Source organism: Rattus rattus, chromosome 3 (genome assembly GCF_011064425.1).
Source record: "Rattus rattus isolate New Zealand chromosome 3, Rrattus_CSIRO_v1, whole genome shotgun sequence".
Classification (NCBI taxonomy): Eukaryota; Metazoa; Chordata; class Mammalia; order Rodentia; family Muridae; genus Rattus; species Rattus rattus.
The window spans coordinates 181,709,368-181,736,999 of record NC_046156.1 but is presented as its reverse complement, the minus strand read 5'-3'; the positions used below and the strand labels follow the sequence as shown (position 1 = coordinate 181,736,999).

Here is a 27,632-nt window from a genome sequence, read left to right as displayed (position 1 = left end):
AAATTTTGTGAAAATAAGCTACAGTAAAGAACGTGAGTGAGTCCATTTTCTTTACAAGAGGACAATAAATCTCCTTTAAGTATTTCATTAAAATCTATAAAATAGTTTTGCATACGAAAGCCTCAGTCTTTAGGACTCACCTCTGCATTTCATTTGCCTTCAGTCAAAAGACTATCAGAGGCACAACCAGAGAAATTTGAGACAATTTAACCTTAAAGATTACTGAGTCTTCATATCGCCCTTATATTTTGTTTGCAGAATAAATCACACTTCTGTAGCCAACGGCCCTCAGAGTTTGACCCCAACATATTCCAACCTCAATGAAGACTGCCTTAGAAAGCTCAGAACATAAGGTAGAGGGACACACAGGTTGACCACCCCCCACCCCCTGCCAAACATGTCTGGCCAAAAGTATAAAAGTAGAAGCCTCATCTCAATGGGAAAAGAATATTGGGATCAGGGGTGGGGAGGTGGGAAGGCAGGGTGTTTGTTATTTGAAATCTGCAGGTCATCTGCAATGCTGGCCTTTTCCCAGGAGGGGGCAGTAGAAGGGAGACGATTCGAAATACCTCGTTTATAGAACATTTTTAAATGCTACCTGTGAGAGTATTATATGAACATACAGGGAAGCCCAGGAGAACATGGAATTCCGAGGTCATTGTGTTCCGATATGTAATTTCTGCTACAGAGTGGACTAGGATCCATCACTGTTCCTCCCAGAGCAGGAGTGGTTTCAAGGGCGAATTCACTGGGCGAATGTCATGAACAGTTTATTATGCTTGGGAGAGGCCATGATCCTAGAGCCAGTGCATTCTCTGCTGCCCGAAAGTGCACACTACGACCATAATGCTTACCAGCCTCGTAAATTGAGTCCTCTTTAGACTTTAATTTCACATGAAAACACATTGTAGCATTTATGCACACTGTTTCTTTGCCCTCCACACGGCAGTTTTTCTTTTGAATATTCACTTTATTGGGTTCAAAACTCATGGTCACTTTAACTACAGCCACATCTCTGGCCCTGCAAACACATAAACAACGGGATTACTCGCACATTGTTACATTTAACTTGCTAGGGTGATGGGAGTGCATCAGAGGACACGCTCCTTTGTGTATAGTATACGTGCTTTCGGCATTGTTGTTCTGTAGTGATTATTTGATACGGAAAAGATTTTATCTCCTGTCCTAGGGGACCCTTGTTGTTTAGAACCATCTTAGATGTTTACTCCAAAGACAGGAGACTCACACCAAGTGGCCAGGTGCAAGCTCGGAATTCGGGGATCTGTGAGGTAGTTTCCGATTTGGAAATGGTTCAGAGGCATCTAGAAAACTAATTGTCCCTCCTGCCCCCGGCTTTCACTAAAACTACAACACTTCTCCGTTCTTGACTAGGTAGCCTTGCTTTCCTTTCCTGGGAGAAGAATTACGTTTGAAACACAGAGTGTAGGAACTTCCAAGTTACTTCAATCACCAGAAACACTGTAGCTCCCAGTCCTTACCCTTGGCCTTGCTTCCCACAGTTTCAGGTATTCATGGGTAGCCTAGGTGCAAAAGTATTAAACAGAAAACTCCAGGAAGAAAACCATCATGTTTTAAATTATGCACTGTCTCAAGTAGCATGATAAAACCTTTCGTTTTCCTGTTGGTGTGCATCATCCGCTGTCCCGAGCATCCACCTTTAGAGATCAGTGGTGGTCTACTCTATCAGCAAACACGCATACCATTTTGTATTTATTTGCCTTTCATTAGATTTCTGTTTCTCGTTTTGGTTTGGTCTCCCACCCCCCCCACACACACACACAATCCCCTTGTCCATGTATGTGCATGTGGAGAGCAGAGTTTAATGTTAGGATCCTCCTGCATCAATCTCAGCTGCTCTTGGCCTAAATCAGTCTTTCTTTGGATGTAGAGTTCACTGATTCAGCTAGGCTGCTTGGCCTGTGAACCCGAGGGATTCTTGTTTGCCCACCTCTCCTGCCCCAGGGTACCAGGTGCGTGTGGGCGGTATGAATGAGAATTCCCGTAAAGACGCTGTGTCTGCAGAGACTGTCTGACTGACTAGAGCTACTGCGGTGTGGAAAAGCTGCCATACCACAAGTCTGCAGCCCAATTACCTTATCTTGGCCCAGTTTTAGCCCCTGACTAGCCATTCCTTGCTCAACTCTGTTACACAGCTCACATTCTGTAACTAAAAGGTAAAACCCTTTAGGAATCTATTAACTAAGAAGACTAGTAGCTTCAAGCTAAGAATGTCATCAGATAATATCTGAGGCCTACAGGGGAGATTCTCCATTTTGTTATAACTGCCAGTCTGAAATATTTGATTTATGACTTTGTTCTGTTACTGTAAAAATCCCACAAAACTGCTTCCACACTGGAACCTATTATATCAGAGGGGAGTTAAATGACTTGAATTCCCAAGACTCACATTTGCTTCAAAACAAACCATGCCTTAAACTCCTATGAGGTGAGAGCTGTTTCTTTCAATAACGGTGGAAGGAATTTCCCACCCAGGCTCTCATGCTTGTGCCGCAAGACTTCCCAACTGAGCCATCTCCCTAGCTCCTCATGTTATATTAGAAAATGGTTATTGCATATAGTGCTCTGGTGACTCTAAAGATCATGCTTTTTAAGGTATTTATTTCTGCGTTATACCTTTGAATTGTTTTAGAAAGCAAAATCCTTCAATAAGCAAGGCCATCCTATGACTTTGAAATCCTTTTTGACAAACACTTGGTGAGTTTTAGATAGCTTCCTCCTCACCAGCAAGGAAGGGGCATGTCTAGCTTCCTTTTGGGCAATATGGATTCTCGAGGTAGGAGTCAAGAGTGGCTTGACTCATGTCTACCCTATTCATTCTGTCTTTGCCAACTGTATCTTTGTGACTAGATGGATGTCTGGTCCACATCACTGGGCTCTTCGTATCTGCTCACTGATTGTATCTGCGCATCCCTCTGCCTTCTGTATCCTGTTGCAATTCCTCCTCCAGCAATGCCAAAGCCTTGGTCTTTATGACCTTGGCCATGAAAGGGTATATATTCATTTCTGTGTTTCGGGTAAATTATTAACAAAGTAAATTATCTCTAAAATGTTAAACACAATGCAGGGGAATATTTTCTTTTGTATACATATCTTCTAAAGACACCACGCATGCAAAAGAGAATGCCTGTTTTAGTTGCAAGTACATAATCGAGAACCAAAGTAAGGCTTCATTCTACCCAGTCCTACTCAGCTTCTTTGTTCTTACGATTCACTGATGCCTCAATCGATTGAATTATTTGCATCTTGACAGAACAGCCTGAGGGGAAATAGGTATTTAATATGTTAAGAGTTCCAGTCCTATTGTGTGGTCTGGAATTATATGGGAAAGAGTGGCATTGTAACCAGGGGCCATAGCATACATACCAGAAGAGGGCTGCTCCACCAAGGCCTCCAATGGTCACGTCGGTCAGACCGTCACCATTTAAATCCATCTCTCCGTGGATAGACTGGCCGAAAAATTTCAGGGTCTTGCCATCCCCGCCTGACGGAATGCGCTGTGGAAATCCCAACAGACAGGTTGGACGTCAGAAGAATCCTTCAGAACGGTTCAGAATTGATGGAGAATTTGGATAAGTGAATAAAGTGAAAAGAGAAGATCTGGAAACTTAGAGGGCCCTGGATGAAAGCGAGAGGAAATGTCGCACTGTTCCCTAGGGAGATGGTTCTTCCTACAGCACAGACTAATCAGGTCCGGGTTACTGACTCCAAGAGAGGGAGAATTGATATATGATGCCTGAATAACAGGTTCTATTTCTGTTTCCTTTTTTAATTCTAATATATATATATATATATATATATATATATATATATATATATATCACTGAAACTTTGAAAGCATCCCATAGATGCGAGAAGAATGAATGATTGCTTAGGTCAATTCAAACAATTGTCCTAAAAGGTCCATCCCCACTGACATTGAACATGGCCTCAGTGTGAGCAGGGCACAGTAAAGATGGAGTTCTTGACGGCTCACCTGTACACCTCGCCCTACACGGAAAGTGATCTTCCTATATTTGTAGCTTCCTGTTTGTCCGAGCAGATAATATCTTAATAGAACCTGCTGGCAAGGAGACAGGGCCAACAGGCCCTTCCTAAGCTCTGGGGATTCTTAACTTCCTCAACTCCTTTTAAGTGACACAGAGGAAAAAGTCAAAGAACGGAAAAGCGACACACGGTATTACATGTCCCCTTGACTAATATTTCCATAATATTTCAGCAGACAAATCAGGAGATATGAGCCTGGTTAGCCCCCACGGAGCTGACGCTGAATTTCTGGAAATGACTAATTGTATCTTCGTCTGCTCCCGGCAAAGCATATTCCACTGAGAAAACAATCTAATGCCAGCTCTGTCTTGCTCATTTTCTTTAGAACTGCATCCCGATTTACCACTGATTAAAAACAAATGCATCGCTTATGACGATTTATTCTGTCAAACAATTATACACATCTTTCTTTGCTTCAAATGCTATTCACTAAACGTGCAGGATTCATACTGAAAGAACAAAAGCAAAGAGGTACAAGGAACCTCTCTGTGTGTTCTTTCTGGTTCACGGATGCGCCAATGGTTAATTCTGCCCACCATTAGTTAAGTTCGTAATCCTACAAAGACTTTTTAACAGAAACAGAGCGTTTGTCAAATGGGCAGGAGTGTAACTTATTGTGTTCCCTATTAATGTCATTACAAAATTTTACATGAATAGGTTTTAAGAGTTCCGTTGACTGCAGAAATAAAAGAGACCATGGAAATATCAAAAGGAAAAGTTAATGTTTGCATTTTCTTCGTGGTTTAGATGCTAGAGAGAGTTGGGGCAAATGTTGAAATGTAAGATATTTATCCATAATAGCTCATTGCTTATGATTATATAAAACTCCCCATTATTACTTCTCTTGTGTTTATGGTGCATTACATATTTATGAATATTTAATGAATATTTTTCTTGTGTACTAAGAAATTAAATTTATAGATTAGGTCAATGAATGCGAAACTGCTAACTGCCCATAAATTTGAAACAAGAACAAAAGAAATCCTGCGCAGATCAAACTAACCATTCACATTTTTCAAGAAGTATTACTTGAGAGAAACATTATAAACCTCAGAAACCCATATTTATTTGATGAAAATATATAATATTAATTCATAATTATGAATTTAATATAATTTTGCTTAATAGCAATATGGGCACTGACTACAAAAACCCACAGTCTCCTTTATAGACTAAACCACACTATTATTGCCCTCTTACTCTTAAAGATTAAGAACCTTATAACCAGGCATTATTTGTTTACTATTATTTTACGGCTTCAAGTGATATCGTCCAAGAAGGCAGACAAATTGATACAGAAAACAAGCTAGGTAAGAGTATAAGCTAGTAGCTAATTCTTCTAAGAAAGGATACAAGAGAAAAAAATCATAAGTAGTTTCCCACGAGTCAGAATAGATTAAAACAGTAAATTATAAGTTATAGGGTAAGACAGGTGAGCCCACTTGGCGCGGAGGGCTAAGAAGACCCTAGAGAAACCTTGGGGCCTCACTTGTGCATACGCCTCCCTTATGGTCTTGCCACTGCCATGATAAATGTACACAGCTCCTGCGTGGTCATCTTCCAGCGGAGCGCCAATCACGACGTCATTAAATCCATCCACGTTGAGGTCTTTTACAGCAGCAATTGCTGTTCCGAAGCGGGCCCCGCAGGGCTCGTTCTTATTTTCTTTCGTGCATGAATTATCCTTCAGGGATGAGCAGCAGGTCTGCCTAATTGGTTCCAGGCTCATTTGATATTCAAACCTTGTCTAGAGAGAAGATAAACAGAATACTTAAAAGTTTCTCACACTGCTACGGGGGAGGGGAGTGGGTTGGTTTCTTAAGTACATGCGCGCCACGCCAACCTTACGAAGTAACATTTGCATACCAACACAGACCTGTGAAATACGTGAAAAGGTGGGAACGCTAAAGGAGCCTGGGTAAGTAGACATGCTGAGAACTCCAACAGGCTCTTCTTGATGAAGCTAAGGGTGTAATTAGTCGCACGTGGTGGACTTCCTAAAGAAGGGAAAATTAAATCCTCCGCTGTGTGCCTCAGCCCCGCTTCGCCACAGTGTGTTTCTTGGCTAAGACTCTTTGTTCATTCTCCACCTAAGGCAAGGACCAAATTTACTCTGTTCAAAAAGCAAAGTTTGGAAAGCTGCCCGGAGTAGAGGGAAACATAGACACTGCTAGTAGAGAACATACTTTCTTGGGGGAAAAAATGAGAGAGAGAGGGAGAAAGGGAGAGAGGGAGAGAGGGAGAGAGGGAGAGAGGGAGAGAGGGAGAGAGGGAGAGAGGGAGAGAGCGAGGAGAGAGAGAACAGTTTCTTTCCCCAAACAAACACACAGGAGAAAGCCAAGAAAAAGATAGGGTGAAAGGTATGTCATCTAGGATTTAAAATAATTAGTATGCAAGGAAAAACTTAAACCAAAACAAACAAGCAAATCAAAACACAAGAACAAAAACCTAGCCACTGGCCAGTTTGTAAATAGCAAATATCCTTTTAATAAGTAAGGTAAACATTACTTCACACGACAAATGATGTCTAAAATTAGAACTGAAATATTTATCTCTCTCCACCTGGCTAGGAGCTCCGAACCCCACTGTGTCTCCCAGGAAGGGCCTGGTGTCACTGCTATGAAGTTGCTTCTGGCTATTGCCATGGTAACTATGGAGGCCCCTCAGCCTGTGCAGCCTGGAGCTTATACATAGGTTGTGAGTAGGATTTTTACCACATGAATGATATTTGCACTTGTGTTACTTAGCCTTCATAATCTGGCAAAATAAAAGGAACAAAACAAAACCCTATAGTAACAACAGAAGCAAAACCCATATTCCATATGTTTAAGCAAAACATAATTAAGGTCTGAAAGTCGTTAACTTGGATTCTAAATGTTTCTTTTGAAACTGTGAAATTGAATGGGGCTAGTAAACTTCTTAGATCTTTTTTTTTTTCTATGAGTGAAAACTATTGGAGCTGCATTAGTGGGAACTGAGGGGAAGGAAGGCATTTTCTGGATTCACCGACCTCAGATGTCATTACCTGATTCACAGCGTACACGTACACCTTGCCCTGTTCCTCTTTCTCTGTCCCCATGTACATGGGGGCCCCGACGAGAAGTAGATCAGTGTAAGAATCTTTGTCGATGTCAATTGTTGTTAAGACACTACCAAAGTAGGAACCAATCTAGAACACAAAACAAAACAGCACGCAGGGATGAGGTCTCAGAAGCTCTCCTCCCGGAAGCAGAAGTCTGAGGATCTATAAATCATCCTGGTCTAGGAGAGACCTGGTGAGAGCTGGTGTCAAAGGCAATGAAAGACAGAAAATTGTGCAAACCAAGTCTTCTCTACACTGAAGGATGAAGTGGTCCTGACTTTGAGAATGGCAAGCGGCAAAAGATTTCAGTCTAGGAGGTGGAGACGTGACTACCTTTATTTCTTTTGTGACTGTCGACTGTCCTGGCTTTCCCCACACATCAGACCAGCACTACCACAGTGAGGTTTGTATGTGTGTGTGTATGTGTGTGTGTGTGTGTGTGTGTGTGTGTGTGTGTGTGTGAGAGAGAGAGAGAGACAGAGAGACAGAGAGACAGAGAGAGAGAGAGACAAAGACAGAGACAGAGACAGAGAGACAGAGAGAGACAGAGACAGAGACAGAGAGTTTACCAGGTATTCTGGTTTCATCAATGTGGAAATATGGCAACGTGGGAAGGTACAATAAATGCTAAATGCGTGGAAGTAGCTGAGTCCTCCTGCAACAGTGCAGAGTACGCTGTATCTTGGCCTCTAAAGAGTGCTTACTCCTCAGTGGCTAAGCTGTGGCCCTGCCGCTACAAGGAACAGCAAAATAGAAGATTGTAGGGACTCTCTCCTCTTGAACAGCATTTTTATGAAAAAGACCTCTTTTAGCGAAGAACTGGTATTGCGCAATCTAAATGCTTAAAGCACTTTTCACGTATTGGCCTGCATTTACTACTTCACATTCTTGGTGTTTCTCTTACGGATATTCCTGGGTAAGTGTATTTTTATCTCTGTGCTTATAATTCTGCCTCTGTGCCATATATATAACTTTTTTTTTCTTGGTGGTGTGTGAGGGATTGAGACAAGGTCTTTTTCTGTAGCCCAGGCTGTCCTTGGACCTGTGGCAAGTCTCCTGTCTCAACCTCAGACCACTAAGATTATAGGTGTAAGCTACCATGCTCACCATAGACGGCACTTCTTCTCCATCTCTGCAAGCTCCTTTCTCTCCTCTCACCCCCTAAACTCTGTCCTGTCCTGAAGGGCACACCTGTGCTGTGTCTGGATTCTCGTGGGCTTGATGCAGACACTTGGGCAATGCTTTTGCTACTTTGCTGCTGCACACTGAGTGTCTCCAGGATCAGTCTCCAGGCTGCCTCTAGAAATTGCTGGGCATGAATGTGAGGATGCATTTTTCCAATGTTCTTTCAGTGACTTGTTAAGGTACCACCATTTCACAGACATTTGAGAGATTTACAATTTTTTAAAAATTTGAACTAATTCTAAATAACAACAACAATGATAACAATAAATGACGGTAAGGCCTCTCTCTGTTGGATATGCAGTTCTAGCGTCAGTGACTTCTGGAGCTGAGTGTGAGCCCACGAGCTGCTCAAGTCCACAGTTTCCCACTTCTTCACTCTCAGCCCCAGCTTTTGTCATTAGAACTTGTGTTGTCCCAGGGAACATGTCTAAGTATAATAATGTTCTTAAATCACCATAACTTCATGATCTTCTAATCATGGAGCAACCTTTTGTTGTTTTGTTTGTTTTGTTTTGTTTTTCAGAATCTCAAAACAGAAAACTATTGCTTTAAAAAAAATCACCTGGCATTCTCTCGTACTTGCATATCTACATTTCTTTACATTCCCCTATGCTTGCAGACATCTTCAGAATGCTAACAGACTTGAGTTGTCGACAACAAAATATCAAATTTTCCTATTCAGCTTCCCTTATACTCACTGATTTCCATCTCTTTTACCTCTTCCCACTCAATTTCATGATATTAATGAACCATTTTAGGTTCTTTGTGTGTCACCTTTGAGCTACAATAGTAGCCTACTTTATTGTTGATGAGTTTATGAGGTCTAGTGAATTTAGTCAATACTAGTTAGTACACATGGCCAAGTTAATAAAAATGCTTTAGCCTGATCTACCTCTGATCACTCTGAGATTCCTCTGGAGTCTGCTGATGACGGTCTCCCTGCATTGCTGAGCAATGCTGATGCAGGTGAAAACTTTGGTTAGGATGTGACATTCAGGCTGAGTGGAATGGGAAGTGAACTCTGTGTACTAAATGGGACTTCTCTGACTGTGGCAGCTCTTTGCAGAGCCCCCGTGAATTATGGCTATGCTATCATAAAGGTCCTCTGGGTCACAGAGCTGTAGCTCTAGGGATGCTTGTAGATCCACTCAAGGTGACTCTCCTGATACCTGGGCTGCAGCTTAGAATGGCTACAGCCAGGACTCCCACAGAGGAGGAAGGTGTCTCTCAACCATGCCTACTGAAACCTGGGCAAATCCTGCCCACCACATCCTAGCAAATGGTGGGATGATGTTTGTGAATCCTTTCACTGTGAAAGGCTTAGAAAACCCATGCAACTATGAAAAAGAAAAAAGACAAAAGTCACTCAAGGTACTATTCAATCCTAACCACTGAATAGCATAGACATATTTTTTTAATCTAAAGCACTATAAATATTGTCATTTGCCTTTTGCATGTATAGTTTCCCAAACAATTTCTAATATTTAAGGATATTTTAAATAATTTTCCAATTTCACCTGTGGCATACAGTTTCTCTTTACCTCCAGCATGATCTGATGTTTTGAGTTGGCTAGTTAAAATTCGACAAATTTAGTCTTCCAAAGACTGAAGAAGTTCTTGTCTGTATCTTGTCTCTCCTTTTGAAGTCAGCCATGTTTATCCCATATGAGCTTCCTGTACCAATCATAACTTAAAGCTACCTTCCTACCTTCTGAATGCACAACACAATCGGCACTTCTATGCTTCTTGATGATTTAGCTCTTAATATTTCATATATATCCTGAATAAAACTGCTTCAAACATCTATGGACTGAACTTATCTACCTTTACTTCTTTCCATGTGAAACGCTTACGACGTCAGAGACGCTGCTACTTCACACCCCTCCAGAGGATCACATAGAAAGCTTCTTCACAACGGATTTTGAACATTTTGGCTTAGAGAACGTTAGTCAAAAGTTACCCAGAGTATGCAGAGATGACACAGGATGATTTATTTCAGGCTTACCTGCTCTCCGCCGAGTGTCTGCAGAATATTGATGTTCCCATCCTCCATCTTGTAGATGACGACCTGGCCCGTATGATTGTACCGAGGCTGCCCAGCGATGTAGAGCACATCTCCAGGGATGGTGGCCGAGTTCACTGTGTAACCTAACCAAAGAGAAATCCAAGATGCGTACCTGGACCCATCGGGGCCTATGTCATATATCAGATTGCTTTAAATAGTCATGCTAATCATTTTTGTATTTTCTTGTATTGTGTTGGTGAAACGTCTTTACTGTGCTCCCGTTTCCACTGCAACTGAACAACTCTGAAATGATGTTTCCCCCAAGCACATTTTTCCATTGTTTAGAGATGCAAATGGTAGAACAATAATGACAGAAGGGGGAGAAGGACCCTACATGCACTTATGTGCAGTCTTGCACACTCATGCCTACGGGAAAACCCTCCAATCACCATTGTGGAGCAAACTAATTCTATTTCATTTAGATACAAGGGTCTGTACAGTCCACCCCAATAGGTTTTTATTTGTTTGGTTGGATGGCTTTGTTTTTTTCAAGACGGGTTTCTCTGTGGGTAACCTGGCTATCCTGGAACTCGATACGTAGATCAGACTGGCCTCAAACTCAAGAGATCTGCCTGCCTCTGCCTCCTTAGTGCTGGGATAAAAGGCATGCACCACCACGCCTGGCTAGGACTAATACTTATTTCTGGGTGACAGAAAACTTAATCTCTTCTTGCATTTTCTTCCCAAGGTTTGAAACTGCAGTTTTAAGTGGTTGAAGGTCTGAACTGTGTTATAAAGGGATCACATTTACTTCCTAGCTACGTATTGATGGGGTTTGGGTAGGTTCCATTATTGTTTTGTTTGTTTGAGCATTTTTTTGGTACACCGTTAGAGATGACAAAAGCCATTTTGAAGGTGTTTTTTTCCTTCCTTTGAATATTTTTGACAATAAATGTCAAGCGAAGGATTACTGGATCAATGTTGTCATCCTTGTTAGCTGCATTCAGGTAGAGTGGCTTCCAGAATATTCATTCTAGGGTTATTCTGTGAACAGCTCTTTGAGAGACATTGGTCCCATTAAACTTTCACAAGCATTGAATGTGAGAACTGTGATTTATATCTGTGGATGCTTTGATGGTTGTTAAGTTATCTAACAATAGTGGATCTCTGTGATTTTGTCGTTTTTTTTTTTTTATTTAAAGCTGAGATTTTTTTCATCGCTGTCTTCCCATTTTTAATGCTCTGTGAAATCTTGTTTTCTTTTTGCCTACTTTACTTTCATTTACATGTATTTTATGTTGACTTTTCTCATGAACTTGGAGATTCTCTTTCTATTTTCCTTTTTCTTCCATGTCACCTCTGCTTAAGGTTTAAGAGCACACTTTGTCCTACATTGGTCAGAATCATGTGGATGTGACAGGAGCTCGTGCATGGGTGGGTTTTGATCATGAGACACATGTGCTCACACACTCACCGCAGGTGTCTCTGTTGATTCAGCTCACTCACCGAGGAATACATAGACAACTCCCAAGTCTGGCATTACCGTATACACTTTTACACATGTGCAGCTAAATTTCTGCACCCTTGTTGGGATCCACCCTGTTTCTAAGGCCTTGGACACACCTACAAGTACATCACTGCAGAGACACAGGATTTACTACAGATAGAAATCACCAGGCACATTCGGGAAGGGTTTTCAGATACTCATAACTTGAGGGCTTCGGAAGTTTCTCAGATGTTATTAAATGTTTTGAGTATCTTGATATTCATGATTTTGTGGGGAATTCTAGCTCGAATGCACAGCCAACCATCTCTAGACATCAGTTCTGCCACTTAAGAAAAGAGCTTGTATCTGGCTTTAAGTCAGATTATCATCATCATCATCATCATCATCATCATCATCATCATCGAGGAAAAAAGTCTATATTTTGTATCTGTAGCAACTGGAGCTGAATCAATGGGTAGTGCTCACTACACACAGGCTATGCTCTAAGAGCTAGAAGCAGCTTGTTACTGGTGTAGAAGACATAGTAGTCCAGGACATCAAAGAGAACTAAATGGAAGAGACCATACTGCTAACTTAAGCCATATTTTGCTATAAGGTAATAATTCTACTTTTATACAGATAGCATGTTTATATAAGAAAATTTGTGAGGCATGTTGTCCTTTTATGAATGATTTTGGACCTTCATCTTTACAAAGAAAGAGTGTTGTCTAATCTCAACATCCTGGAAGAAGCATGAGCTCAGGTGATGGACAGAGTAGGAAATGTATGACTTAGCTTCATTGGGTGACTTTACCTCACTTCTTGTTTCTTTCAGTTTGTCAGGCATGATTAGAACACAGCACAACATGGATGAGGAGACAGGGAGTGCAGGCTCACCTGGGTTTTCATCACCAAACCCGCTAGCTAAGCAGGTATGGAGGCAGGTTATGAGTGATAAGGAAATGGGTGGGTGACTCTATCCTGAGCCCCTGCTTCGTTTCACACTTCCTCCCACTCATTGATTTGCACTTGCATTTTCATAGTGTTGATCTCTTACTTTGCCCCCTTCAAAGACTTCAAAGACTTTCACGGCCTCACTAATTAACCTTCCACCGGATTTCAGAAGAGCCAGCTCTGTCTCTTTGTAAGTTTATAATCACCACAATGACATATTTGAAAGTCTTGTTTCAGATAAGAAATAATGTTTGAGGGTAGGTTAGGGGAAGCATGTGAAAGACATGTTACACCTACTAGATGTCTGTTGGCAAATATCTTAACATCTTAACTTTTGACTAAGGTAATGAAACGAACAGAAAATACATTAGTATACTATAGAGTGCATATGCGAATTTCTTCCTTTCCTAAGCATAGAGGAGCCATAAATATGCACATCTATTTACATATATTTGTGTATATACGTTGTCAACTAGTATTTTTTCCAGTTTCATTGAATTGTAAATGATAAGAGGGGTCATATGAAGAAGTAAAGCCATTTTAATGTTTTCTCACGTAAAGTGCAGTCTTTAAATTTTAAATTATTTAAGTATGCCTTAATCAACAATCAACTCAAACTTTAAGGAATAACAAATGTAGGACTTGGTTTGTTTAAAGAATTTGATCATAGAATCCTAGTCCAGAATACCCAAAATACTGCCTTGTTAAATTAATAACTAGAATAAGTGACTATGGAGAGAGTAGTGACCATGTCAAACACATTTGTGCTCTTCGTTCTGTCTTTATAAACACCTAGTAGCAATAGGGTCAGTGTTAGCGACAGAAATAATATTTAACATAACTCTGTAGGCTTTCTACTGACGCTATAACACAGCATTAATAATTTGATGGCTTATAATATCCATTCCAAATGCCTTTATTTGTAATTGTGGAAGCTAGAAGTCCTCCACAGCTCACCCTAGACTATAGTGAGAAGCAGGAAGGGCTATGCTCCTATCTGCAGGCTATGGAGAGGTTACACTTCTTTGTCCTTTGTAACAGGGATGACCTATGTTCCCACTCCCTCCTTCATTTCAGCACTGTATCTCTCTGACTAGCTACAAACGGCTCTATCTCCCTCTAAACCCATCCTGGAAAGACTTTTCTGCTTACATCACTTCACTATATTGGACTATGGCAACATATCCAAGCATGATCTACCTCAGGATCCTTCACGTATTTCCAATCAAAAAGCCCTTTTTGCCTTATAAGGTAACACATAAATAGGTCTAGGAGTTAGGGCATGGACTTTTTTTTTTTTCAGGCTAAGGTGAATTTCTGAACATAGTGTGATCCTTCCTATGGCTCTTTAAACACGCGATCATCTACCTTTCATAGAAATTATACAACGACATTTATTATATATGAAGGTAACTATCCTATAATTGTTCTAGGATAGAGAGAAGGTAAAACTCGTTCTTGATCCCAAGGTATTTTACATATAACGATCTCTCAGAATCTTAGTTTACGAGGAAGCTGAGTTCATCCCCCAACCCCCTTTCTGTCATTTCTCAGTCTTAGCCTTTAGCCCTCCAGGAGAGATTGCTCATTTCTTCATCGTTTCTCATCCAAAACAATGCCCATTGTTCTGCCTCATCCATTTTGCTATTTTTTAATTTGTTTAATATGTTCGGCACAGCATAGGCACTCAGTGTTTGTGGGTGCTTTCCCAAGTGTCCCAGAGTCAGGTGTTTTGGTCCAGCGAAAAGAAGACTTGTGTAAGCACCAAGGTTGCACCCAAGACTTACCTAAATAAGAAGCCAGAGGCTCGTTCATCTTGGCGGGCTCAGTTTGAAAGGTGGTGTTATGAGGGATGACCATCTGGTTAGCCTTCTGCATGACCACAGTTCCGTTCCAGTCATAGGCTCCCACTGCTCCAAGCATGACCCAGTCCTAATGCGTGAGTACAGAGGGCAATAAAATGGTATGGGCAACACTTTTGTAGCATTAGTAATATGATTCTAAGTCATATGTATATGAAACAGTTCAGAGGGTTTTATATAAATTAATTCACTTAGTCCTCACAATAACTCTAAACAAACACAATATTACATTGCCCATTTTATTGAAAGAGGAAGCTGAGTACACTATGTCACTGTCACACTGAGATGTCCATATCTCTGTACAATGACCATGAGTCTACTCTCGCCTTCCTACACTTTTCTGAGTACAAAACAGAAAAAAAAATAATGAAATTACAAAACAAAATATCCTACATTTTAGTCTTTTAAGGACTTTTAGCATAACACAGCCTTAACCTCCTGCATTTTAAACAAATACCTTAAGCCTTTCATTTCCTTAGCTACACAGATACATTCAGCAGAGCTCAGACAGTCTTGTTCACATCTATTAATTGGTAAAATGGAGGAGTGTGTGGAGAAGGCTCCTACTGAGAAGATTGTGAGAAGCCATTTTCCTGTTTGGCTTAGACATTGACACTCGGCCTGCAGAGCTGCTCCCACCCTAAACTTCAAGGCCATCGTACACAGCTGATGCCTGGGCATTGCTTGGGAGAGCTAAACTTGTACAAAGGTATTTCTTTCTAGCACATGGTCAACATACCTGGGAGTAGTGAGCACTGAAGCCAGTCTGAGACATTTCCATCTCAAATGAAGCTGCTGACTGGTCAGCTGTCGCTGGAAATATAGGAAAGATGTCACAGTAAGTGCCTAACTATGTCTTTTAGGCTGCTATTGACCTGCTGGAACCTGGAGATTGCCTAGCAGAACTATGGGACATATTGGGAAACTCTCAGCCATGTACTTCTCAAGCAAAACCCCTAGGCACGGTTGTGTAGAAGACAGCAGCGGTCAATGAATGGACCTCTTTTTTCCTATTCTGACACATTGGCCTTCTGTCCTTGCTAAAGGAATGTTGGTCTACTGGCTTGTAGGGCATTTATTTGGTCATAAAAATAAGTTTAAAGTAACATAATTTTAGCAAGTCATCCTATCAGTTCTATGCTGTACCTGCCTATGACTCCATGGTGCTTTGCGAAACAGAATTACTACAGTAGAAATGAACTGTTTTGTCTACTTGACCTGGGAACCCCACAGAGCTGAACCTGATACCTTAAAGGCTGAAAAGCCCTTCACTCATTTAAAGAGATTCCCAACTCAATATCGCCACCTACATACACCCCAGCACGGATCCTTTCTAGGTACCATGGTGTGATAGCATCAAGGATGCGAGCTCACGTTGGTTCTGATGCTGGATGTGGGGTTCATTCAGCTTAGGAGGTGGCTTTCTCACATAGCTCCAGTTTGTGTCCCATCTAAATCTATATTTTTAAAGGAAGGTTATATTTAAAAAAAAAAAAAAAACCACAGTCACTCAGTGTTTGAAGCTCCTGGCTAAAATGCAGACAACGTAGAGCATTGATTGGAACTGTATCCTTCTCAAAATATTTATAGAGCAGAAGCCACAGTTTCCTGGGGGAACTGAGCGAATGTTGGTCTACTTGCTTCCAGGGAGTGACTAGCTTATTTGGTCTTAAAAATAAGTTTAAAATAACATAATTTTTGGCCAAGTCAGCCTGTCTGTCAGCTGAAGCATGAGAACCATTAGATTTGTGAAATTAAACAGGTTTACTATTTATTTACTGGCATGGAGGTATAAAAGACACATCTGTCAGTGAGTTTTTTATAGGGCTAGATTAAATGTGGCAATCAATCAGGAATCTGAACGTATCATTTAAAGCTCCATATGAATTTACCTTTAAATGACTAAGATGCATCTTACCTTAAATTACAATGTGTTTTTGATACATACTGAGTTAAGCTACTTCCATGGTTTTTTTACAGGATGGATAGCAGACAACAGAGTCGTATGTCTCAGCACCCCCCTCCCCCCAACACACACACCGTTTTGCTGATGGCTGTGTTTTCAGTTGAGGACAGAGAAAGGAACTACATAGCCTTCTCCACGGTCCACAATCATATGCGAGTTTACTTTTAACCCTTCCCCAATAGACAGGCTCACTGAGAGTAAACTGCCCACTCTGACCCTGTTTCCAGTTAGGAGTGTGAGCCTTCCCCCAAAGTTGAATAAAAAGGGAACTCCATACCATTCGCTGACCTATTTATTCAACGCCTGAGCTGGCTTGACTCACTAGATGGCATTGTGCAAGGCAGACTCTCCTAACTGCAGCCATTTACATAAATCAGGACAGGAAGTGGAGATTTCCCAAACAACTGGGGGAAAGGCCTTGTCTAATCTCATTATGAAAATAGTAAACACTAATGTTCTGAACCGACCGCTGTTTGGTGCCATCCCCAGGGAGGCAGAAGTGGAGGACCAAGGCCAGCAGAACCTTGCCTAGAAAAGAAAAACAGAAACAGCAGACAACCCAGATGGCTTTGAGCCTTGGTAATGCAGCGTTTGGACATCTCTTGAAGCATTTGGATGTTTTAGAAAGGAGCTTTAACTGGGGGTTGGTTGGGTTAGGGAAAAAAATCTTAAAATGCCATTTCAGGCAAAATAAGCCATGTCCCCGACAGTGTGGCTGCGTTTGGCCAGTTCTAGGTTGTATTTGCTTTCTTACTTAGAGAATATTAAGAAATGCTACTTATGATATTTAAATGACTAGTGTAATAGTACAGAAAATCCAGCTCAAGTTGGATATGCTACAAGTAGCATTCTACAGACCAAACAGGTTATATTTAAAAATCTATTACTGATATGTTTTAAACTACGATTGTTACACACACACACACACACACACACACACACACACACACACACGTAATAATAATTCAGGTAAAAGGAGCATGAATTTGAAAGATAGCAGGGAGGGTTACCCAGGAAGGACTTGAAGGCAGAAAGAAAAGGAAGAGTGCTGTAATTATAGATCTCAAAAATAAAGTAAAATGAAAGATGCACCCCTTTATAGATTCTGTCTTGGCCTGTGTTATTAAACGTTAAAAGGGCACGCTCATTTGGAAGACTGCCCATATTAAATGGAGGCAAGCATGACCTGGCCTCTTGCTAAATAACATCCTAGTGGCTACTGAAAGACCAAAGCCGTGTGACAGAGACGTGCTCAGGACGCAGGACAACTGAGCCGTTCAGACACTGCTGTGACTTTAGACTGCTAAGGATTCAAGTGTTCTGTCTCTGGAGGCATAGCATTAAGGGGGTGGGGGACAGAGAAATTCCTTCTGCCTGGGCTTTCAGTCCTCATCATCCCCCAAACAAACCAGACTCCTGAGCGCTGACTGACTCAGACTTGAAAGGGTCAGTAAAGCCAGTATCATTCTCACTGAAAGAGAATCGTACCAGCAGGAAGAGATGAGAGCTATTACACAGTGCACAGCAGACAACAGCGCTATCATGAGTCATTCTGAGAAGGCTTTTTTATATGCACGTACATGTATGTGTGCGCTCGGTTGCAAAGCAAAGCGTTAGTTAGCGTGGGCTACTCAAGAAATACTGAAAACTATTGCTTTCCATCACTTTCTTGAACTGGAGATATAGTGAAGTTAGAAAGCAGTTGTCTGGCATATATAAGGCCCTGGGTTCAGTTCCCACCATAACACACACACACACACACACACACACACACACACACACACACACACAATTATTTTTTTTCTACATTTTTCTTGCTCACTGAAACTCGGATACTCATTCAAAATAGTCTACCCTTTTAAAATCCATGTCTCATCCCCACGTTCTCTTTCATTTGTTATTAACAGGTTCTGCTGGGAAATTCGGGAGAGAGCTTTTAACAGCTACAGAAGTGACACTTTGACAGTGACTTCCTGAAGACAGCCAGTGGAACAAAGATGCCTCAGAAGGGCAAAGGAATTCTCTGATTTCTCGAAGTGGGGATCTGGGGTGTGACTTCTGAGAGTCTCCAGCCTTGAAAAAATGTGAAAAAGATGTTACCAGTCAGAGAAGATCAGTCGTTTGTTACTCAACGACACTCCCACCTAAGGGACTAGCGTTCTCGGTAGCCTCTGCAGCCAGTTACCACAGAAAATGTCAAAAGAAAACTCTCCAGGGGCGTGGCACAGTTGGACGACCCTAGCGATGAAGAGTTGCAGCCAAAGGGCTTGAGGCAAAACTCCGGGAAGAGCTTTAGAAATTCACAAAGAGCAATTACAGAGGAAGCAACAGAAAAGAGGCAGTTGCCTCAGAACACTCGTGTAGCAGCCTCAAGGAACAAAAACACAGTGGGAAAAATAAGAGTTGAGCTAGAGGCTCACATTCTAGACCTGTGACACCACCGAAGAGGAAGAAGGCGCACTGGGGCGTTTGCGCTCTTGCACACGTCCATGCTGACCGCTGTGCTACCCAGCCTTCCTGTGTACCATCACAGCCTAACAAGGTCAGTTCTAGCCAACATGGGTTTCTGAAAAGTAGCACCAGTCATAGGAAAGAGAATTATTCTCCGGTGGCTGTTGCACACAGTAAAAATGAGGTAGTGATGTGCTGAGAGTAGTATCCCAAACCCATCACATTAAGTTTGAATCTTACAAAGGACACGCGGATTAGGAGACAGTCATACCTTCCAAAGCGAATATCCTTTCTCCCAGAGCTTTAACAATAGTGACCAGGGCCAACTCATCCGAGACATTGAAGAAGTGCTTTTCCGTGGGCTCGCTTGCGATCGATTTTATTTCCTCCACAAATTTTTCACTGCTTAAGTTCCCCCTGTTATAGTGGCCAAGGATCTAGGGCACAACAAAAATGGTGAGAACGTATTCATGCATGATATCTTTTGGGAATATTTGTGGAAGTTTTTTTGAGTACATGGCTTTCATAATATTGACTCCTGCGAATATTTATCTTATTTTTCATTATGCCTGTTTATCCCTGAGTGTCTGGTGGGTATGTGTACCTGAGTGCAGATTCCTTTGGAGGCCAGAGAGGTCAAGCCACCTGAAGCTGGAGTTACAGGCGGTTGTTTATGTCATATATATGTTACACACGTGTGCATGTACACATGCATGCACATGCATTTTTCTTAAAGACTCGTGAAAGTTCTTTGTGTGTTCTGGCATGAAGTCTTTTATGTTCATTTCATTTCTATGAGAAGTCACCATTAACCATGTTTCTTCTTTAAGGCATGCGTGTACAATGTGTAAAAATGCCCACGTTTGCAATAATATGTACATTTTAAACTAAAAATCCCCAGTACAAAGATATGTCCTAATTTTATACTTTAAAATTGTCAGTATAAAATTGTCAGTAAATTTAACAATGTCAGTATCAGGAAAGATAATCAAATCAGTTAGTACCACAGTTATTCTTTTTTATTTCTGCTTATAAGATGTAGAACAAAGTGTGCTCTTCTAAGATGCCTGCCCGTATTTTTCCATTTATTTTTTTATTTACTTTACATCTTGATTGCTGTCCCCTTCCCCCCCTTCCCAGTGCCCCCTCACTCAGCCCCTCCCCCCTCTTCTTTGAGAAGGAGGAGGCCCCTGCCAGGTACCAATCCACCCTGGCATATCAAGTCACTGCAGGACTACTGCCTGCATATATTTAAAGACTTTCTTTTTTTCATAATGAAAATGTTCCTCTTGTAATAAAGCATGTTTAGTGTTTATTTCATTACAAGCGACACTTTAAGATTATTAGTTCTCACTTTTAAATATCCATGCCTCCCTTGATATACTGTCACAAACTGAGGACAACTTAAACGCCTGTAAATAAGGCTGCACAGGTGATGGCTGATTCCTAAAATGGACAGCATAGTAAATGTAAGGAGCACCAGTATAAAAAACATACAGGTAATCTTGCATGACATGCAAAACACAAACGAACCCACACTATGTGACCGTTTCCATGAGGACCAGAATCAGTAACCGAAATAAGTTATGAAAGTGGTTGCAATAGGAGGCTCGTATTAGAAGAAAGCACAGGGAACTTTCTGGAAGTGGGAGAACAGGATGTTAACAGGTATGTTTACAGTGTGCACTTTGGAGTCACCCCTTGCACTGATATGTTTTTTTACTGCATGTAAATGCTAGCCCGACTCTTAAAAAGAACTGAACTGGATGAACACACATCAACGTAAATGTCTTAAAAGTTCTAACTACTGTACACAACACAGCAGCCGTTATATTCTATAAAGTTAAAAACTAAGCCATTATTGAATTTCATTTTTCAGATATATGGACATTGGTGCTACGAAATTATTTAAGAAGATGAAGGGATTACAAGTGCACAATTTGGGTATGGCTATGTAGGGTTTAAAACGTGGTTTAAAGTGAGGTTTGAGATGGTAGGTTACAGATTGATATTTTGATAAGACATATAGATATATACTTACAAAAATGGAGGAAAACCCAAGAACTATTTACATAGTTCTTCCTACGTCCTATGACCCACAACGGGCTTACTTGCCTCCCGCTATGAACAGGGGTTGAAAGCAATGGCAGAATCACTCTGATAGACACTAAGTGTTAATGTGAGAATTATGAGTTGAGTCTGCTCCAGTCAGCAAGTGCATGGAGGCTTTGCATGATGTGCTTGCCCCTTTCCCTGGGGAACATCAGTGACCAGCACAGAGGAAATGTCACATTTCAACACCAGAGGACTTCGAGCCAACTCCCTCCTCTTCACTTGTCAGACCCCAGGGACCCAGTCCATCTTAGCTCTTTCACAGGCTTGATGTACTTACAATGGATGAACTATGTGGATCCCTCTGAGTTCCTACTGTTTACCTGTTCTATAGATTTTTGTAACATCCTGAGAAAATAAACCAACATTGATTCTGTTTGCTTCTTACCTAAGGTGTTCAAGTCTAACTATTGGATTGACACATCAGTTCCCACTTCATCTAAAAAGGATGAAATTCAAAATATACATAAGACAAATTAATAGCTGAGTGTTAAGGCATGCATGGTTGAAGTTGCTATTAATTGTGAAGTGAATTTTATCAGACATTTTTGGTGTGACAGGAGAGGGTCAAGTGGATTTATCTAAGTGTAAAAGTACCCACATAATGGGCTGGAGAGATGCCTCAGTGGTTAAGAGCACTGACTGCTCTTCCAGAGGACCTGAATTCAAATCCAGCAACCACATGGTGGCTCACAACCATCTGTAATGGGATCTGATGCCCTCTTCTGATGTATCTGAAGATAGCTACAGTGTACTTATATATAACAAACAAATAAATCTTTTTAAAAAGTACCCATATGGTATATTTAAAGAATAAAAATAAAATAGCTAATTACAATGTCAGAGAATATGCTAAGGTGCAGGAATTACTGTGACCTCATATGACCTTGAACCATCTTATATCACAGATGATAACAATGGCAGAAAACTACTGGGATCTTTCACCCAAGGGCCTGGTAGTTTATAAAACTGTTTTCTACGAAAACAAATAAGAAACTTAAATAATACAGCTAATGTTTCTTACTGCTTCATACATCTCAAAGCATTTTAACTCTGCTAATATCTATCCGAAAGAAGATTTCGCAACTGAAATCTCCTTGAGGCAGAGATGTCAAAGTAAAGTGTGCAGTGCATTCATGTGTGGCATCATGTCCTTTATTTGAAAACATAAATGGAATGTTGAGATCCTTACGGATGTCTGATCTACGTCTGAGTGCATAAGTGATTTACACCTTGCAGCCATTATCACCTAAGAGGAGTTCCTGAGTATCTAGTAATGCCCGACGGACCAATCTAATACTCTCCATTGACAGAAATGGATGACTAAAAGCCAACTCATGACCTCTCCGAATATGAAAATTTAACAGGACATATTTGAATCTTTAAAATAGGGAATTTCTATTACCAATATTTAATTCTCTGAGGGAGCCATTTCCTGTCAAAACACATTTCTGTGTTGTTCAGGATCAAATACTGGGAACAGACAGAGCAGAAGGATTAGTCCAGACAACAACTGACACAAAGGAATGGTCCAGACACCTGAGATAGAATAGTCCAGACAACAACTGAGGTCAAGTTTATGTTTGTGTGGATGCATTCAGCATGAAGGGACTCTGAGGTTCCTGAAGACTTTCTATGTTGTTGCACAAACGAGTGAAAGTAACATCCGTGTCTTGTATTTTAGTTTGATCTCAAATAATGAACATGGTATACTGGGGAAAAGAGACACGAATTAGAAAAAATAATAAATAATTATTGTTAAATGAGAATTTTTTTGTTTAATACAGCTTTCAAGAACAGTTTGAAAATAACTCACTGGTTTAATGGGAGACACATTATGGTCTTGATATATGGTTCTTCAGGAAGATCAACAAGATTTTGAAATCTCCTTTTGACTAGATGGGAAGCAATGTATGACTATCAAATAAAATTCCCAATAAGCAAAGCAAGGAAACACTAACGATGTCACCAGACATGATGCAGAATGGTGGATTCACTAAAAAGTTGTGCACTGCCATTGTCATTCTGGGGAAGCGTCCCTACTGTTGGTTTTGTGTGCCTCTGCTGAGTATTAAGTGCTCCCACGAGGGAGGCAAGCAATCTAGGCTGAACTACGTCTTCAACACCAATGCTATTAATTCTGATGATGGCTAATACTGTTTATGGCCTTCATCCATGGTACTTGGAATGCCAACTAGTTCCTCTGGGGGAAGCAGAAAAGTGAGGTCATCTGTGATACTCAGACGTCTGGACCCAGTGAGCAAGCTCTGGCCTTATACACTGAAGAAAGAGACCAGCCACAGACTAAATGTCACTCATTATGTGGACATTTTCCTGAGTGAAGGCAAGGGCATTTCAAATTATTCTCAACCATGAATTCAAACATAGTTACATTGTAGCAGCAGAAATAATAAAGAGTTTGATAATAATTGGCAAATAAAAATAGTGATAAGGAGAATGATTATATATACATATATACATATATATACATATATATTCCCAAATAAAATAAGAAGATGCTTCAGACAGATATTATCACTTTATAAACAAATCATCTTGTTTATAAAATGGAGTGCCTTGCCCCTAAGGAAGCTGGGAATCATGTCCTGGAACTTTTTTCTGTGTGTGAATCCCACCTCCCACTTCTAACATCATTCATGCTTTTGAAGGAAAAAGGTAAATTCATTGATTGGATGTTTGAAAACTAATACAGATAATACATAATTATTGTTTGTAAAGAGTTCAGGGTGAGCTCTTAGGGTTTCAAATCCTTTCTCCTTGCTTAAAAAAAAATAAAACAAGACAAATCAATTTTAGTGAATGAAAGAACACTTGATTTCAGAAACAAGAGAAGCCTACCCCTAGACTGAAGGCACTGCAGGGATATGAATTGGCAGCTGAAAGGGAGGGCCAGATGTACTCTACGGGGGAGTTCTCTGAAGGTTTCTGAGCAAGGAGACCCAGACCCCCTTTATCTCTTAAACACGAGGCTCTTAAGAACTCATGGTTGTGAACTCCTTGAAAGGATGAGAGGCAGAGATGATGTTTATTGTGGCCACTGGTGTCACTGACTCTTCATGTGGTGAGACAGGCAGACAGACAGACAGACAGAAAAACTGACTGGAAATCTGACAGAGGACGAAGCTCGGAATGTTAAGGACTTGCTCTTTTGTCCCAGGAACATTATGCAGCAAAGAATCTGTACAAAGGGGTGTGTGTGTGTGTGTGTGTGTGTGTGTGTGTGTGTGTGTGTGTGTGTGAGAGAGAGAGAGAGAGAGAGAGAGAGAGAGAGAGAGAGAGAGAGAGAGAGACCCTGCAACAGTGTGCTCTGCCCCTTCCCATGCTCTGCCTTCCCCTCCCTTCTAGTTCTTGCATCTGGGAAATGTGATGACCTGGGACAGCATAAAGAGACAGATAGAAGGGCCACAGAAATACCGCGATTGGCTTGCTAGTGGATGATTATAAAAGACATCTTCTGAACCTGGCTTCTCAAATTTCACCAAGTATTCCTAAGAAGTAATGTTTATTGCTTATTCTACGATGTCTGTCTCATGAGTTTCCAAGCTAGCAAGGTACTTACAGCTATGGAAAATCGCTGAATGTTTTCATCCTCGCAGTCTTGGATGACCTGTTTCAGGCGATAGTTGTCATGCGATTCTCCGTCGGTCACAATAACCATGACTTTTTTAACTCCCCTCCTGGCACCCCGAGCTTCAGTGAATGCCTCTTTCCTGAAGGTAACACAGACCAAAGGGAGGATGATCAAACTCAGCCCAAAGTTAGGCAAAATGAAGAAACCCAACAAAACTATAGCCATTCTGCACAGCTTAATGCATCCCTTTGGGATGACCATGACCTTCACCGTCGGAAGTGAGAGGCACTGTGATCTTGTCTGCAATAGTTCCATAGGTTTTGCACAAGATGGCAGCTCGCCAATTTAAAACTTACCGAATATGTCCCTACTCCTAAATCACTCTAGAGTTTCCTTCTTTGGGAACTTTAAAGGGAGGTTGTGACTAGTGTCAGTGTGGACAACGCTCATGTCTAGTATCAGAAGTGAAGCTTGGATTGTGGAGCCAGTAGAAAGAGGAATTTTTTTATTTCATTTACCTTTAGCAAGAACCAAGTCAAGTTGGTCTAGCATAAACGCCCTCACTCTGTAGGCCGGCTGTCCTGGAACTCATAGAGATCCATCTGTTCTGCCTGCAGACTGCTGGTGCATGGACCACCAACCAGCAAAGGCTAAGCTTTAAAAGAAGTTTGGACTGGAGTAGCTATGCGATTTAGACAATTCTACTTCCTTAGCGGATCCCCCAGACTTTCTAATTCTCTGAAAGACCTAAGTCATAACTGAACTTAATGAGTATCAGCTGAAGGAGACAGTGAGCACTCCTTTTAAAGAGTAAGTGTGGTTGCCCTGAAACCAGAGCTGACTAGAACAGAAGAGCAGCCAAGGGCAGGACAGCAGACTCTACCCTTTCCATCCCAAGAACGTCCCTGAAGGAGTTGGCCTGTCTGGAACACCAGCATCCGATGTCCCTTCTTGCAATGAAGCATCCTCCTCCCCATGGGCCTTTAAAATTGTAACTCTCGGGAGGGTCACTTACTTCGGGACAGGAGACTCTAGAGTTTATAAGTAATTACATAATGTAAGCCTAGTTACGGGAATGAAGAAGAAGAAGGGAACATTCAAAACTATTACTATCCGAAGTGTCTGGATTCACTGAAAATGGAGATAACAGATTCCGAAATATTCAAAATATTTTTTTGTAACTGGCCTCTCCTAAAGGGAATAAAACACAGTCAACACTGAGCTTGCTCGTGAAAAATTAGTGTGTGAGACAAACAGTGCTGCGGCATCGTTGCAGACTCTTCGTGCAACCCCAAGCTCGGGGAGGCCCTGCTAGCCATGTGGGCAGACCCCATATAAGGCCATGGTATTTCATGTGGCATTTATACAGGAGTGGAAGCAGCTATGATGAATCTTCCATTACTTAGGAAGATAAATATTCATTCGTAGGCAGCGGTCTTTGGAAAATGCAGAACTCTTTACAGGCTCGGTGCTTTCAAAGCATGCTCTGACTCACTCTGAGTGTCCGTTCACGCTCAGTGAGTTACCGAGAGCACTTTCAGGATACCGACACAAACGTACTCGATGTGCATGCTAATCTGTAATCCTACAAGCTGATCACTGCACAATTACTCCGGGTGTTTGTGCTGTGTGTGTGCGCGCGAGCGCGTGCCAGTGAGTGAGTGTGTGTGAGTTTGTGTGTGAGTGTGTGTGTGTCTGCATGTGTGAGTGTGCGTGTGCATGTCTGCGAGCGTGAGCGTGTGTGTGTGAGTGTGTGCATGTGCGTGTGCGAGTGTGAGTGTGCGTGTGTGTGTGTGCGTGCGTGTGTGTGTGTGTGTGTGTGTGTGTGTGTGTGTGTGTTTTCCCATAAAATTTGAACCGTGGGCTTTCCTAGCATTAATGAATGTTGATGGCTTCCAAATGGCATTAATTCACAGGCAGGTGGAGTGTAAACATGACAAATTAGCTTTTCAAAATCAGCTGAGGGTCCAGAGGTTGAAACTACTCAACAGAAGAATTTGTAATAGGAATCAGATCCCTTATGAAGCTTGTGAGTTAGGGTTTGCTGAGAGCTTTCCTGGGTTTGAGAATGGCAGAAGGAAGCGCCAGAGATAAAAACTAAAGGAGACTGGAAACAGAGAGAGTGAGTTCAAGGACAGCCAGGGCTACACAGGGGCACCCTGTTTCAAAAAATAAAAGAAAGCAAAACAATTTTATATGGGGGCCAGGGCAATAGCCCAGTCATCTGGAATACGCAAGCATTTACACACACACACACACACACACACACACACACACACACACACACACACAACTATATGAAAGCTACAAAAATCCTATACCAAGTGCTAGAGATACAAGACCATGGTAGAAAATATAAACTGAGTAGACAATGGACTATATTTTGATCCATTTATTGAAAGGCCTAGAAATTAAAAATAAAAACCAAATGGATACAAGAACGAATATTAAGCATCAGTCAGTAGCAACATAACAGAAGAGACTTTTGTTAGGTTTTTAATTGATTCACTATCAGTTAGATCTTTGAAACGAAAGAGAAAGACAAGCAGGGCCATGAGACTCTATTACTGTCCACAGTGATTGTCCAGTAGCAAGCCTTTTTAACAGAATTTGAAAAGTAATATGATATTGAGTATTGTCAAGGTGAACATTGAGTTAAACCTCAAAAGGCAAAGCTAGCTGGCTGTTATATTGCACAGTCTTTTGTATTATTTATTTTTACTTTCTCTTTTCTTTTTGAGATTATTATATAAATCCACCACTTCTCCCTTCCCTTTCAAGTCCTCCCATATACCCCTTAATGCTCTTTCAAATTCATGACCATTTTTTTCATTAATTCCTGTTATTCCCA

General features: G+C 41.2%; 1 protein-coding gene across 1 annotated transcript in view; it reads right to left on the bottom strand.

The window, feature by feature from the left end:
- The window catches only part of Itga1 (integrin subunit alpha 1), a 144,735-nt gene that overhangs the window by 27,886 nt on the left and 89,217 nt on the right, over positions 1-27,632 (bottom strand). Inside the window, exons 8-16 of the mRNA XM_032898864.1 lie at positions 24,770-24,920; positions 19,349-19,514; positions 15,400-15,473; positions 14,586-14,730; positions 10,359-10,501; positions 7,112-7,255; positions 5,576-5,833; positions 3,406-3,536; positions 855-1,021 (exon numbers count right to left, since the gene is read on the bottom strand). Coding sequence (XP_032754755.1) covers positions 855-1,021; positions 3,406-3,536; positions 5,576-5,833; positions 7,112-7,255; positions 10,359-10,501; positions 14,586-14,730; positions 15,400-15,473; positions 19,349-19,514; positions 24,770-24,920 — 1,379 coding nt within the window. The remainder of the gene's footprint in view (positions 1-854; positions 1,022-3,405; positions 3,537-5,575; positions 5,834-7,111; positions 7,256-10,358; positions 10,502-14,585; positions 14,731-15,399; positions 15,474-19,348; positions 19,515-24,769; positions 24,921-27,632) is intronic.